The sequence below is a fragment of the Manis pentadactyla genome, chromosome 6, assembly GCF_030020395.1.
Source record: "Manis pentadactyla isolate mManPen7 chromosome 6, mManPen7.hap1, whole genome shotgun sequence".
Lineage (NCBI taxonomy): Eukaryota > Metazoa > Chordata > Mammalia > Pholidota > Manidae > Manis > Manis pentadactyla.
Window position 1 is genome coordinate 4,537,566 of NC_080024.1, and position 16,257 is coordinate 4,553,822.

The 16,257-nt window shown below is 49.3% G+C and overlaps 1 protein-coding gene across 12 annotated transcripts in view; it reads right to left on the bottom strand.

Moving 5' to 3' along the window:
• The window catches only part of AGAP1 (ArfGAP with GTPase domain, ankyrin repeat and PH domain 1), a 523,790-nt gene that overhangs the window by 300,169 nt on the left and 207,364 nt on the right, over positions 1-16,257 (bottom strand). For all 12 annotated transcript variants that reach the window (XM_036901061.2, XM_036901059.2, XM_036901063.2 and 9 more), the window contains 3 exons: positions 10,245-10,330; positions 7,418-7,559; positions 2,962-3,096 (listed from right to left, as the gene is read on the bottom strand). In XM_036901061.2, the coding sequence (XP_036756956.1) occupies positions 2,962-3,096; positions 7,418-7,559; positions 10,245-10,330 (363 nt within the window). The remainder of the gene's footprint in view (positions 1-2,961; positions 3,097-7,417; positions 7,560-10,244; positions 10,331-16,257) is intronic.

A 16,257-nucleotide genomic window follows, 5' to 3' on the forward strand; every position in this document is an offset into this window, starting at 1 on the left:
GAAAAGAAAACACATAGTTTCCCCCACTGATTTCACAATTTATCTTCTGTTTCAGGATAATAAGAAGTCAGAAGTTGAAGAGGCAAAGACTAAGTCCTTGGTCTCTAAAAAAATAAACCTGGGTCACCAGCCAACTAAGGGCTTGACCTGCAGAGGCAGGTGGTATAACATGCGCACCTGTTTTCCTGATAAGCTAAGGATTACATAGAAATTATATGCTTGTTCCTTATTTTTTTACAATGCAGAGATATAAAAAAATACATAAATAAAAGTAAGCCCTAAGGCATAAAGGAAGCCAGCAAGTCAAAGGAGAAATCCAGATAACCCAGGTCCATGAATGGGCAGTGAACCCACATACTGGATGTATCCTCGGCCCAGCGTCCCCCCAGGAGAGTGAACAAGGCCTAGAAGGTCTAATCCAGGCTGAGCACCTTTGGTCAAGTTACGTAAGTTACATAACTTTTCTGAGCTTTGGTTTAACTCCATCTAAACAAGTTTTTTTTCCCATAAGGATTAGAATAGATTGTCACCATTAATGTTTCTAACAACTTAGTCCTCACTTGGTTAACAACTACTTTTACTACTAACAGTTAAATGCTTTATGATTTAACAAAAGTATGTACCATATAGTTACCCTATGAAATGTGCAGGGTAATCCCAATTGTATTTTTAAAACTTATCTTCATATAAACAAAAATATTTCAAGGACAAAATCCTAACAGTAGCAGAAATTGCAGTATCATGGCTATTTCTTCCTTTTCAAACTCTTCAAAGTCTAAATATTTAATGGGAATGTATTATTTCTAAAATAAGAAATAAAATGTCTTGAAAACCTAAGTCCGTAAAAATTCACACTAAGAGTATGTGCTTCACCACATTACATTCAAACACATAAGCACATCACCTCCAATCACAGCCCTGCTTGAAGAGGCACCACGTGGGCTATTACAGCAATGGGAACATGTTAATATTTTAAAATGACACTTGGAACAATCCTTCCTGTTGTTTCTGGCTTAGTGCTCCAACTACTGAGGGCAGAGAAGTGTCAGCACACGGGCTACTGACCGCCCAAGGGCTCACATTCTGGATGCTGGGCGGGGACACGCCATGACGTTGGCATCCTCATGTTAATCAATCCTTAAGATGATTATTCATGGGTTCATTTGTACAGGAAGTTCATGCTGGCAATAAATGTACACATGAAGCAATCATCGTGGAGAATAAACTCATCCACATAACTCAACTCCAATCACCCACACCGGGACCTGTAAACTTTCTGTAAAATGGCGGAGAGTCAGGCTGTGCCTGCCACAGCTCTGCTGCAAAGACTCTGTGGTCATGGCGAAGAGGAGCCCAGCCTGCACCCTCTGCAGCTGGCATGAACAGCACAGCTAGGTTCCCAAAAACCGTCTATTTACAAACACAGGCACATCTAGCCCATGGGCCACTCATCTGGAGTCCTTTAACTTCCACGGAAGTCTCAGCTATTCAAGGGCAAACACTGCCCTGCCCTGTTAGAAGCCACCTCCGGGAGAGCTCCAAGGGGCTTCCTGGCTAACGCCTCCTGTTCTTGGTAATGCCCAGCTGCTGCCAGTGCCAGCCCTGTGCAAGCCTGCCACAGCTCGTAAGTGGGGTGGCCCCAGGAGGCCAGGTAAATGTGAGGAGAGCGGAGACGGGGCCACTGAGCCCGGGGGCTGGGCACTGCTCCTCAGGGGACTCCTGAGCGTCCTCAAAGGGGCACTGGAAAAGGCAGTGGCACACATGCCACACAAAGGACCAGACAGGACAGACGTGCTGAATACCAGCAGGCTGGCAGTCATTTGTGAGGCAGAGGAGAGAGACGGCAGGCTCAGGAAGGGACCTGGCTGCTGAGAAAAAGGGAAGAAAGGGCCAGGCTTGAAGTGCAAGGACGCGGTGGAAGTGTGAACTACTGCGATTCCATCTGGAAACTAACCCGGACACGTAAAAGCAAGGCGCACAGCGCTCCACTCGGGGGCGGCACTGCGCGCAGCCCTGTCACCGGCACCCCTGCAGACTGACGCGGGCTCGTCAGGGCCCGGACGGCCGTGGAGCAGCCTGGCCAGTCTCCACAGAGGGCATGCCGGCGCCTGGTTCGGCCACCAACAGCTCCAAGGCACCGGAGCTGGCACTGCGAGGGCGGACACAGCACTGCGGACCGAAGTCAGAAGGGCTGGGGACGAGCATTTACTTCCCATGACCCCCATCAGAAACAGGACCTCGGCCAGGAGCTTTCTCCCCCCACACGTCTTCTAGGCTGAAAGAGCCGCTTGTCCCTGGACCTTCCTGACCCCTGCAGAGCAGAGGCCACCCTTCCCGCCCACCAGCTCCATACACCTTCACCCTCTCTGCCTGCAGCCTGCCATTGGGCATTTTAGCCGTGTATGTGAATGTGGACCCTTACGCCCATCCAGGATACTGCCCTGCCGGGTGTGTGGCTGCCCCTGGGGACAGGTGACCGATGATGAATGCAGTAAGACCGTCCCTGAGTTCTGGAGTGGGCTGTCAGCCAGGAGTCCTAATGTGTGATGATGATGATGATGACTTTTCGTTCAAACCTTTCTCTCAGTTTATCCTCCTCAAAGCCTAACAGGAAATAGTCAAACCTAATTTTAAAGATGGGCTTGCATTAAGAATGAGCAACTGCAGGGAAGAAAGAAGGTGCAGGTGTAAGTTTGAACATTATGTGCATAGAGTTCGAGAAATTTCTTATTTGTGCATGAAAAGGTCTTATACTGTGACACACCAAACTTGCTGCAGGACTGCTTGAGTAGTTTTGCTGTGTCTTCTGAACATCCCCTTTTAAAGGGCACAGACTTGAGAATCTGGAACACGGTGCTCAGTCACACTAATGTCCGCACGTCATGGGACAAGCTTTTTCCATCGTGGGAGAGAGTGACCTGCTGCGTGGGGGAGAGATGCTGTGTGCGCAGCAGCACTCACCGTCCTGGAAGACCCTCTCCACGTTCAGCCCGTACGTGGCACACGTCTCGTAGTATGTGCACCTCTTGAGGTCACTGGACAGCTTCCTTGCTCGGGCGTCGTCGATGACCCGCGGGTTAGTGGAGCTTATGGCATCTGGAACAGACGACAGCAGGACAACACGGTGACCATGAGCAGCTCGGATGATGTCCCACGACCGAGTCCCCAAGGAGCCTAAAACCTACACCTTACGTGTACCGATGAGATTCTGTGGGAATTTTTTTTAAACCTGGAATTTTTTTAAAACCGTGGTTTACCCCCAACACAATCATCTCAAACACTAGAATAGTCATCATTAGTAGAAATATGTGTCAGAGGGTCCTGTTTCCGAAACTGAAATGAAAGAATGCCCCGGAGAGCCAGGAGAAAGCAGTAGGAGTCAAATGTGGCTCCAGAGACGGACGCTTTCAGAGGAGGAAGCCCCGCCCGCCCACATTCACTATGTGCAAGTGAACCTTGAAGCACCGGGCACCCCGCCAAACCCATTTCTGAATTAGTCTCATTCCTCCAGCAGCCATTCACCCACTCAATTCTTGCCACGAGCCCCCTGAGGTGTCTGCTCCTGTCCTGGGTACGGGGACGCCCCAGCGACCACCACAAAAACCGTGCTCTCGAGGAGCGGCGTTAGGTCGGCTGGGGAGGGCGGCAGGCGATGGGCAGGACCGGAATGGAGAACGGCTGCGCAGGCAGGATGGCGACGAGAGCCAGGCTGGGAAGTTGCTGGGAGGCCGGTCCGGTGCACAGGTGTGACCTCAGCGCAGCCTCACCTGCGGCAGGGATGGGAGGGCACCTGGTGTGTCTGCGGCAGACCAGGCAGTGGGTGGGTCCCTGGAGGCCGTAAGCACTAGTGTGCGAGCCAGCTGGGACACAGCCTGGGAGGAGGAAGGGGTCTCCTCCCCACCTCCTGCAGGATCTGTGCACAGGTGGGGACATCTGGGCCGCAGAACACAGATGTCGGGCACCAGCCACTCATTTCCCAAAAGGAAGTTCTGCCCTCTTCAGCCCCGTGTCCCAGACGCCCCCAGCGTGCTCACCCCGTCCCTGCTGATACTGAGCACCAGCCAGGGGCCCGGCACACCTGGGCCGGGATGGTAACGGGCACCGAGCGGCATGTGAGACACCAGGCACTCTTCTGGGGCTTTTCCCAACGTGGAATTTCCTGAGGCTCTAATGCTCCAGAAAACGCTCAGCGAGTGCTCTGAACAAAACCCACCAACGGGAGTTTCTTGACTAAAGGAACAGCAGCATTAGTACAAGTCGTAAGACAGCAACAGCCTTTTACATTGTTTTTGCACAGAAAGTGCATCTGGCATTTAATGTTTTGAAATATAAAAAAGGAAGTGGCTTCTTGAGGAAATGGTTTATTCACTTTTTCTGTCTTTCTCTTCTTTCCTATTTTACTTCTAAACCCTAAGGAATACATCTGAGCTGACAGTCTTCATTGCTGTAAGGGAACCTAACTCCAATTTAGATGCCTTAATAGATGTTCCAGGACACTTCACAGCAAGGCCTGTGATGGATTTCTTCAAAGAACATCTTGCCCTGTCTGTCTTGTACACTGATACATCTGACTTGAATTTCACAATACTTAAGGAAAAGAAATATGTTTTAAACGTATAAACATATTTTAAGAAAACAGAAAAAAGCTAGAAATCCATAAATTTTCAATGCTCTAGTATAATTTGGAAAAATACAGACCACAGCGTCAGTCCAGCTGACAGTCTATCCCGACCTGGGTCCCCAGCACCTGCACAGCCCCCCTTGCTCAGCGGGATGCCCACCTCATGTTTATCCCATCTCATCCTCCAGGAGGCGCTGTCCCTTCACAGAAAGGACCCGGTCAACCTGCAATCTACGCTCTAGTCTGGGTGGACAACCATTTTTCATTCCACCTGCAACTCCACATCTTTTTACAGTTCATGCTTCTCCCTCAAATCAATTTCATCTGCAAGCCTTTAACACAGAACCTGTTTAACAAAAGTCACGTAAGCACCTCATTCAGGAATGCCTCGTTACCATCCCATAACCTTCTACGAGAGGCCACTAGTCCCAGACACCCCGGTGGGAGGCAGTTCAGATTCCCTTACCCAAACCTGACCTGCCTTGTATCTCTGGCAAAAGCATGACCAACAGCAGGCTTCCCAGAAAAGTCTGCCAGCAGTTGACAAATACGAAAGAGTGGAACCTTCCAGAAGCCTATACCCATTCCACCTTCTCATTTGGGGCTTCTAGGTGCTCTGGGAATTAGAAGTCTGGTTGAGGACCAGGAGGATTCCTCGGGTGCGGAATGTTCCTGGCTGATAATGCTCTTCTGTTCCTTTGGGACGTGGCTAAGCTGAAGTCTGGACACTGCCTCACAGATGACTGCGAGGAGGCGGCAAACGTGTTCTCCTCCACCTGTGCTCCCTGTTCACACTCACCTGCAGCCTTTCAGACATGCAGCCCTCAATCACAGACACTCATCACATGAGAGAACAGACAGGGTAGGTTCCTCCACGCGGGACCACAGGACGGCTTCTGCAGAGCCTCTGTGGCACTGTCCACAGGCCGCTACGGGCAGCGGCCATCCCGGCGGGGGGCGTGGCCCGGCCCCCTTCAGCAGGGACAGAACACAGCCATGCTGGGCTCCAAGGAGGCGGGGGGGTGAAGACAGGCTCCTGCACCCCAGCCAGGACTTGAGCAAAGCTGGCCTTATATTAGAATATAGCAAAGATAACTTATCTGATGCTTATGTGCCAACTGAGGCTCCAAGTGCCTTACAGGAATTCCTCCATTTCACCCCTACCAGAGCCCTGAGAGGCAGCGGTCAAGGTCCCGCAGCCAGGAGGCAGTGACGTCCCGGCCCCAGGCCTCCACTCCTCTACTATCAGAACACTGGCGTGTAAGACAGACCGCCAACGGGTCAACTATGACCTCTGGCCTAGAATGAAAACGCACCCAGTCCTTACCACGGGGGATCCACAGCAAAAACACATTCTAAGTCTTAAATACAAAGCCTGGAACCTGGGCAGCCTGTACGGAGATGCCTACACGCAGGCTCTGGGACTTTGTTCATGGACACCCTGGGCTGGACCTGGGGGAAGAGGCGCTTACTGGAAAGGCATCGCTTCAAGGCAGCTTTACCTAGGACCTGCTTCAGGTAAGCTACCCACTATAAAACACTACTTGTTAGGAATTCTCAGTAAGCCAACTTAAATATACCGATTTCAGGACTAGAGCGAGATCCAAAGACTTTTCACTGGCGCGCCCGTTCCCGGGTGACCACTAGGGGGCGCGCTGGGCACACAGACCCTGTCCGCGTGCTATTAGGCTCCATCTCCACCTGCTCTGAAGGTTGCAGTTGTGAGACCACTGGCCTTACGTGCACGCTGAAAATCTGGCGGGGGCCATGCCCCCCATGAAAACCTAACTCCCAGCACTTTCTATTCAGCATACTGAGAAAAGGCTTCCAGCTTATCCCGTGTACTTTATTTCTCCTAACACAAACCCACCCCACGCTCCAGGCTTATCTAAGCAGATTCCCAAGGCAGCTTGCTACTGTGCTGGGCTGGCTCCCAGTTACACCAGACCTGGTACCACGCACACAGCCCCTGTGACTCTGTCCAACACAGCTAGTTTCGGAAAGGCACACCAGATGTGCTAATTCTGAAGGAATTAACAAAACACAGTGTATGAACAGAAAAATGAAGGCAGAGTCCAATTTTTCTTGACATGATTATTTTTAAGACACTCATAGTTCTGACCAAGCGGTTTTAAAGTTAACCTTGATCTGATTTTTAAGAACACTCTATGTGACCTCTCAGTTAAGACCCACAAGGTAGACAGACGCCAGTACCTTAGGGAATCTGTGATCAAGAACAAGGACATTTTAAGTGGTGTCAGTTTGCTAAGAGACCATGTTTAAAGTGATGTGTAAGAAAACAAGAAATGTGCTCCTGTGGCTATGATTTTATATTCCCTGAGGGACCTGCTAAATTAAAAATAAGATACAGATCGTAAGACGTTAACAAACAGAACAGAGAAAACAAAGATCAGATATATGTCAGGTATCAGTATTATTTTAAAGGCACACTTAAAATAATCTTTGAGATTACTTATAAATTGTTTTATATAACAGAGAGTTAAGATATCCTAGTACATAATTGAACACAAAATAGATTCATTTTTTTCTAAAACACAAAGGGTGTGTGTGTGTTTTGTTTTTGGGGCGCTAAGTGGTTTCTCCATAGAATCGAATCAGGTATTGTGACAAATTCAGTGACATGGATTCTCACTGCAAAATGTGAGCCTTCTGTGAAATTACATCTTCTTTGAACAATTTTCAAATTCTGACACACTGAAAATATAGACCCTGAATCCACTTACTGCTCAGCTGTTGGAAGCCTCGAGCCACCACCTGTACGCACAGATCACTCACCCTGGGTTCCCACCAGAACCAGAGGGATCTCGCTCGTGTTCCGGTAGTTGGCCATCCGACTGTAGTAGTGGTAAACGGTCTGGAAACTTATTTCATCCTCTAAGCTGAAGACAAATATAACGGCGTCCACCCACATGGCAAACTAGGGAGAAAATAAGGGAGGAGGACAGAGGAATTGAGTGTGGTGGCTCTAGGGAGAAAGGTCTGGAACAATGTGTCTTCCTGAGGACGGGGCGCATGGCAGGCAGACCACCTCAGCCAGGCCACATCAGATGCCTGACTCCGGCTGTCACAAGCTGGGGTGGTGCCACCAACATCCTTCTCATCATATAATAACGCAGCTGAAGTGGGACCCTCATCCCCTTCCCACCCAGGCCACTCCAGTCTCCAGAGAACGCAAACTATACATTCTTCCCCACACGAACGTCTGCCCTCTGGCCCAGCTCAACCAGCTTCAGTCCTGCAAACAGAAGGCAAACCCACCTCACACCAGAGCCTCTCAAAAATCTGAGAACAGGTTCAAGAATGACCCTGAAGCTTTCTGTTTCCCACTCAACTCCCCTCCAGAAGCCCTGATGGACCCCTCTGAGATGGGGGCTGCCCTCTGGGGCTCACAGGCCGCTCCGAAATCCTGCTCCAACGCTGATGGCCTAGTCGTCTGTCACCAGACGTCTCTGTAAAGATCAGCTGCTGCTGAACTCTTATCGCACGTGCAGAATATTAGTACTGTTAGAAAAATCAACAAAACTAAAGTTCACAAAAATTGGGAAAAATTAAAACCCTACAACAGCCTGATTCTTGCCATTTTATTCTTGTTTACCTGCATCCAGATGAGCCTACATCAAATCCTCTTTTCGACAAATAACCATACTGTCAGGCATGCATCATCTCCTTTAATACTCAAAACCATCTTGTAAGGCTGAGATTAATGAACAGTCTCTGAAGCTTCCAGCAGCTTCTCAGAGTCACACACAGTTGCAACCCCAGAATGGAAAGCAGGTCAGGCTGGCACCAAAGACCCTTGTCCATCCCCACTTTCCAAGTGAAAATGAAAAAAATAAAAAATCCTGTTTGCTTTTTAAAAATGAGCTACAGTTCTTAGGTAAGTTTTTATGCCCAATGTATCAACTCTAATGCACTTGGGGAAATTTTTTTGTGGGTTAAGCTCTGACTTCAACATGTAACTGAAAAGTCTATTCAGTTACATGTAAAAATTTTATGGGATGAAATTTATTAAAATAAACCTTAAGTTCAAATAACAAATATAAAATTAAACAAGAATAACTTAGAATGAATCCTGGGACAGGCCTGAGAAAACCTGATGCCCCTATAGAGAGCCCCAGGACCCAGGCTGGCAGAGGGCATCTCCTTTTCCCTTTGTCTACCTTGAGGTTAAGTCTTTCTCTTCCAAGAGTCAGGGAAGAGACAGCTTCCCCACACACACCAGCACCTGAAGAGCACCTGTCGTCCCCCAAAGCCACACTTCATCTCCCAAGACCAAAGCTGACAACCGTCTGCACCTCCTCCATGCAGGGGAAATGCCAACCCGATTCCAGTCTCTCAAGGGTGCATTCTGACTGCCCCAGCACCCAGGTGGTGAGCCCTCAATAAACACTTTCCTACCCACCCCAAGGGCTCCCCTGACCAACTGCCCAAAAAAAGCAAAAGCCAGTTAATTGGCAGTTCTTAAGACTACCACAGGATGACACTAGTAGCCCCAAAATGTCCTAAAATTCCACTCATGAAGGCATTATTTTTGGGTAGACTGCATGAAATAATCTGAAATAATGAAAACTTAAGATCGTATTTACACATGCCTAGGAATGGGAACTTGAAAATGTTTTTTCCTTGAATATTCAAATACACTGTGCCTAATATTATACGAAATCCTGTCCATCATTTTGAAATGCTCCATCTTGATATTCAGTAATGTAGAGATTTTTAACTAGGGTAAGCTTCTAGGCTTATAAATAACTCCTCTGAAGGAAGCATGCTAGAATAAAGGGCTGATCCCTGGGGAAACCAAGTGAACACTTTCTCATGGTCAAAGGCCAAGATGGATTCTCCAGGGGTCCTGGTCCTACCCTGATCCTGAGCACTGGTGCCATTAGCAGGCAGACCAGCTGGGTCTGTGTCCATCACCACATCCAACCGTGGGCAAGACCTCACTCCTGTCCGTGAAGACGGGACTCCTCAGGGCGCCGTCTCGCCAGTCGTCTGAAGGACTAAGTGAGGCGACCCAGGCATTTTTTTACTAGATTCAGCTCACAACATGTGTTTGGCTAGAAAATTAGTATGTAAGTGAAATAATAATCTGGAGACTAAGTAAACAAAAAAAGAGAGTCTACACTCATGCTTTTTTATTTCCAGAATGCCCAGCTTTCAAGGGAGTTTCAAAGAAATCCGTCGTGCGGTACACCAGCTTTCAGCGGAGACCCGCTCGGCCTAGAAGCCCAGCGAGGCGCACGGCAGCACCCCAGGAATGACCCTCCCGCTCTAGAGGTCAGACCCCTGACGGGGTGGGGAGGGTGGGCAGCGGGGTATAACTACAGAAATTTCCAGATGTCAAACCAACTGAGTTGGCAAACGAGTGGCGATTCTGCTTTTCCTTCCTTCTCAAAAACACAAAATGAAAAGAAAACCAGCCACACAGACCTAACTTCCCCCTAGGATTTTATCTGAAGGAAACGGAATGTGGGGCACATTGTCATGGGGCCTCTGCGCCACCCTTTCTCCAGGGCCCTCGCTGATTCCTGGAACCCCCTGCAGGACCAGAACGTGAAGGACACAGGTGGGGGCGGGCCTCCGGTTCGCGCGCGGTACTCACCTGCGCCTCGGGGGGGCCCCCTTCATCTCTGATCAGCAGCAGGTAGCTTTGCCCGTCAACAACAATCTCTTTCTTGAATCTGCCACCTGCCACACATAAAGAGCCTTGTTATGCAGGAAAGACAGAGCGTGAGGAGGGCAAACAGACGTGGGCTTCGCTTGTGGAAAAATACACCCTAGGCTGTGGCCCTGGACGCGGCTCTGCGCATTTAGGACCAGTGACCACTGGATTTTAAAAGAACTACTGAACTCAGATTTAAATACTTGTCTTAAAGAACCCACGTTCATTTCTAGTTAGAATACACAGCCTCCCCTGCGACGCCACATCAGCCATGGCTGAGGAGGGTAGAATTTTAATGCAGGCTTTGTGCGTAAATCCAGGAATGCTCTCACTGGGAACGCTGCATACCGAGTTCAGAAGCAGAGAACGCTGAGACTGTCATTCTCTCGTTGGGTTCACAAAGCTGGAAAGAATTTTTCACGCTTAACAGCAGCCTAATCTGTAACGTGTTCATAAATTCCAGGGCTGAGAACCTGTATTCTCCTCAAGAGAAACCCAGTTTTTGAAAGGAAAACACAGAACATCACGGGAATGGCGTTTCCGTATTCACAGGTCACGAGAAGGGGGATGCTGACTACCACACACAGGTTAGACAGAAACTACGATGGCATCTCCGCACAGGTGGAGACAGAGCGGTGAGCTGGTGACCAAGAGGCGTTAGAGGTCATGTCAGGTTAGCGAGAAGCCAGCAGGGACCCTGCCGGGACACTGTGGGGCGAGGGGCACAGAGGGCGGGGTCGGCCATGGGACGGCAGCAAGGGCTGCCCCTGGTGCTCCTGGCCCCTCACCCGCCCAGGTGGCGAGGGCGTGCAACTGCCACGCGCACCTCCCCGCGGTGTCCTGACCAGCCCGCCAGGCTTCTCCTGGACAGCGGGAAGTATGTCCACTTCTGGGTGCCTCTGCTACCTCGAAAGACAATCTGGGTGCCGAGTCCACTCTAGTGAACCCCACTGGGCCTCTTTTTGAGGGGAACACCTGCTCATTCTCAGCTCCTTGGCAGACGCCTTCTAGAAACAGCATCTAAACCCCAAATGACTGGGCTTTGGAGAGCCACATCTGCTGGCAGGCTTCCCCACCAGCCCAGAGCAGCCACATCTGCCCTTAGCCACAGTGGCCCTCCCTGACGGTGGGGACCCTCCATCCAGAGTCCTGCATCTGGGCCATCCTGAGAAGCAGAAACCAGAGTCTTCGCCCCCGCCCCCCACCTCTAGAAGCGCTCGGGGCCTCCCAGTGGGCTGCAGGCAGGGCGCGGAACGCAGCTTTCTAAGTGAGCGTGCATACCCCGCCGGCCCCACTCTCGCTCCTTCCTGGGCACTGCTGTGATGGGAAAACGCACTTGCTTCTTCTGGTTTTCGGTTTGCTCAACATTAAAACCAAAGAAAACTTGCCAACAGTAAAATGAAACAAATCTCATTCTGGCCCCTGCCCTGGCCACCACTGAAAGGAGAGGGCAGTGTCTGCAGAGAACACCAGATGGAGCCCCATCCCACGGGAGACGGAACAGAGACCGACTGCGTACCGGATGGACGCAAACTGTGGCTCCAGCCTGCACATCCTCGTAGGAGGATGTGCATGTCTCAGATTCCCCGCAGGCAGAAGGGGACAGCACAGTGCGCAGGGGTGCCGTCATGATGACTAAACAAGCTAGGAGGACACGCGGGGCACAGAACAGAAGCACCCCCACCTGCGTGGCAGATGCTGGACCAGCTCTGTGTGGATCCTGGGGCTGCCACACAGCAGCAGTGACTTCACCTTCTCTGTTCACCTCTCTGCCTCAGTGTCCCTGGCTGTAAAATGGGACAACCATGCCCTGGGGGACAGTCCCAGCCCCAGGGAGCAATGAAGTCAGCATTATTCAAAATTCCTGCCAAGGTTATCACTCCCTTTCATAGAAGGTACATTTCACATTGAATATACCTACTTGCAATAGAAAAATTTACAGAAATTATAATAGTAATCAGTTGCTGTTTTTTTAACTTTTTAAAAAAGAGATGTTGGAAACCTATTTCTTGGTAAGATGAGCAAGATTAACTTCTATAAAAGCGACTTCTGAAAGGGACCCTAGTCATCCTTATTTGGGGGAAAGCTTTTCCTTCACACCTTTTTGCTTCACACTTAGAGGAAAAAGAGGAGGGCGACAGGAATTTGTACAGAAGTTTACACATATTTCCCACAATTCCCAGTGTCTCAATCTAGATGTTTTCCCATTTTCATGGGCCCCTGAGTGACAGCCCAGGAAACAACACACTTTCGATCATGTGTGTTGACCATTAGATCTAATACAGATTTTCAAAGCACTCAAGTCACAGGAAAATATTTGTGCGCAGAGTTAAGCGGTTTCAAGGTGGTAGGTAAATCCACAGTTCCTCCAGGGCAACACTTTGCAAATAGCTTTTGCAACAGACTCTTGCCTGTGCTTGTGAGAACCTGAGGGAAGCAGAGTTTCTTGGTGGGCACAGGGCGGAGCTCCGGGGGCCCTACACAATGGCCTGGGGTCCTGGGTGAGCCAGCGGGTATTTTGAAAACCCCAGCAATCATTGAACACCCCCCAAGTCCCAGTGGTACACAAATTGTCAAGTTACAAATTATCATAACCTAAAAGAGCAATAATAATTTCATGCAAGTCCCCCATCACCTCTGTTATGGGTAGAACTGCAGCCCCCCCCACCCCAAATTCATATGTTGAAGTCCTAACACCCACTAGCTCAGAACGGGCTTACTTGCTAGTAAATTACAGATGTACTGAGTTAAGCTGACCACATACCAGAGTTTGATGGGCCCCTAATCCAATGACTGGTGTCCTTACAAAAGGAGGATTTTTGTTGAAGATGAAAGCAGAGCTTTATAAGCCAAGGGACACCAAAGATTGCCAGCACGTCCTCAGTGGCAGGGGAAGCTGGAACGGACCCTCCCTCACAGCTTCAGAAGGAATCCGTGACCTCGGACTTCTGGCCTCCAGAACCCGGAGACATTGAGATGCTGTTGTTTTACCCCCTCCCTCCCCCGTTTGTGGTCCTTTGCTACAGCAGCCTTGGCAAACTAGTACAGCCTCTGATGTTCTCTCAGAGTCTCTGTTCTCTCTGCATTCACCCAGAATGAGCGTGCACACGCACACGCGCTCTCCCCCCTTTTCGCTTACCTCTGGAACATGTAAAATCTCCCTTAGTCTCTTTCCCAGCGGACTATATTCATTCAAATCATCTATGGTCCTCAGCTAAGCTTTTACACAGGTTTCCCACCTGACCACCCAGCCCCCACCCCCTCAGCGCACTCCACAACCAGAGGGATTTTGCCACAGGGCCACAGTTCTGACCCTGAGCCCACACACTCGTCTTCACCCCAGGACCCTGAACCCTGAGCAGTTCCCCAAACACGCCTATGTGTCAGCATCTGAGTGCACGTGGGGGCCTGTCCCAGCTCCATAAACTCAGGTTCAACCTCACCAGGCTTCACTGGCTTGCCCTGGGCATGCTGGGTGGTCACTAAGCAGGAAGGGGGGCAGCTCTGAGATACCAGGGTCCCTCCACTGCCCAGCCCTCTGGGGAACAAGAGCCCAGTGGGCGTGACACCCAGCTCTACCCTGTGACAGCTGGTGACCTGCCTCCTCTCGCAGTCTGTGTGCAGTAAGCACTTACTGGACGCATTCTTGGGTTATGCTTCTAGATGGCTGAGTCACCCCACTGAAGCCCAGAAAGGTTTGCACCAAGCTCTACTTCTATAGTTTCTATGTAACCTGGAGCACAGGGCTGCACAGGAGTTTGGCTCTTTCCTCCACCTGTAAGGCCTCTTACAATCTAAAATCTCTTTATACTCCCTGCAAAGGTATATAACTGTACATCTTCAATATTTTACAACTGTAAATATTAAACACTTGCAATTGGCTCGCATAGTTTTTCTCATATTATGTGTATATCAAGAAACAAAGATTAAATACTCATATGCACTGGCCGTGAACCCAAAGGTTTAATAATTAGATAAAATTCAGCCAAGTGCTTAAGTGCCCAGGTCGTGATAAAATAAGAATGTGACAAATAAAAGTTATATATAAGAAATAAAGTCCTACTACTGATTGTCAGCAGGCTCACTGGCACATGACCTTGGGGAACTAGAAAGACGTAGCCTAGCAGGTAAGTCAAATGAGACTTTAAAATTTGTTTTCTACAGTTTACTTTAGAAAAACGAAAAGAGGAGCTTTAGGCTCAAGTGTGCATGGCAGGCACCAAGCTGCTGGCACATTCGGGGGGGACCACCACTCTGATCATTTTAAATTCAAACCCACCATTTCATCCCAACCATGAATGTCTTCTCCTACCGAAATTCTGGAGGACATGAACTACAAACAATTTCATTTTTAGTGTAGATTTTTAAAATGTCTATTTATAATCTAATTTCCAATTATTTCCCTGCAGGTTGGCTTTTACTCAACTTTGTATTCTTAGCACTTAGTGCAGGACCTTGCCTCATTGTAAATTTGTTACATGCATGATGCTCAACCTTCTCTGACAGATATTATTATGTACCATTAAATTACTTCAGGGTAATTTTACTCTTAGAAAGTGTCCCCAGACCTGCCCTCTGTATTGGGAGCTACTGACATGTGCTTGGCTCAGCACACCTGCACGCAGGTGAGGGACTGCTGCAGAGCCCCATGCCCGGCCACCGGCCCACCGACTCTCTGGTGGCACCGAGACTCTGTACCTGTAATGACATCTCGATGAGAAGGGACAACTGAGGTCCCTCCTTCACTTAAATGTACTCTTTCCAAAGATGTGGTGAGGTCACCTGAGGCCACCAGCTCCACCTTAGGCATTCGGCAAATGGATAGAGAAGTGTGTGCTGAACAGAAGTCAGTTTCGTTTCTGGGCTTGATTTTCTTGAGTTTCACTGGACAGCAGAGCGCGTGCCGTCATGTCGCCTGAGCACTCAGAGGTGACGCTCTTTTTGTCTGAATGCAATCTCACCTGCAATTTTTAAATCTCTGGCTCATCCACAGGGTTCCCAGAAAACTTCCCTGTTACCTCTGTTTGCCCTTGAGCTTGCATACTTAAGGAAATTGGTCTTAATTTCCTCCCCAAATGGGTGAAGTGGACCTGAATATACCCGCCAAGAACAGGAAAGCTGCCGACGGTTCTGTGGTGAAGGGCACAGCAGGAAGAATATAGTTTTGTTTCTTAAACATCTTTTTAAAAGACTTAAGGTCCGGGACCCTTTATGATCCATCTGTAACCAATTACTCTACAGGTTTCAAGGTTACTCTCCTGAGCCCTGGTCTCCTGCCATAGGAAACAGTCTTAAACTTGGGATGCCAGAGCAAGCTAACAGCTGGGTTCCTTCTACTATTTAAACTCACACTTGCTCGGACTGATCTACAATGGAGGCCTCTTAAATGCAAGGGCAGGCTACCCAGAGAGAGGAATAAATGTCTCATCTGTGTTGTCATTTCTGCTTTATGGGAAGAAAAAAAAGAGCAAACTGGATTTTCCAGTTCTAAAAAAAAAAAAGCTTTGGTGGGATTAAGCACTGCCACAGATGTTTGACGTTTCTGTTTCTATCGTTCTGGCTAATTGTACTGAAAGCTATTAATGCATCACTAGCAGTTCTCCTAGCAACAGAAAGTGATGCTAATAACAGAGAGACTCGTAAGACTTGATCATTTACGAAGTATTTTCCTTCCCACATCATCTCCATTATCCTCACAGCTAGTGATGCGAATACCGTTACCGACCCGCACATCTCCTGGAAAGGGATGGAGTGCAGGCACTGATCAGACCCACAACCAGCCTGCAGCAGAAAGACGACCCCAATCCAGACGCCCTGCCCCTCCCTGGCCCCTCTTCTGTGGGGGTTTCTGCTCAGACAAGTGCTGTCCGTGACGTGCACATGGCCTCCCTGTCACCTTCTAGTACCCGCAGGCCAACAGGGAGAACACGGAGGGGGCCTGTCTTTTTCCTAC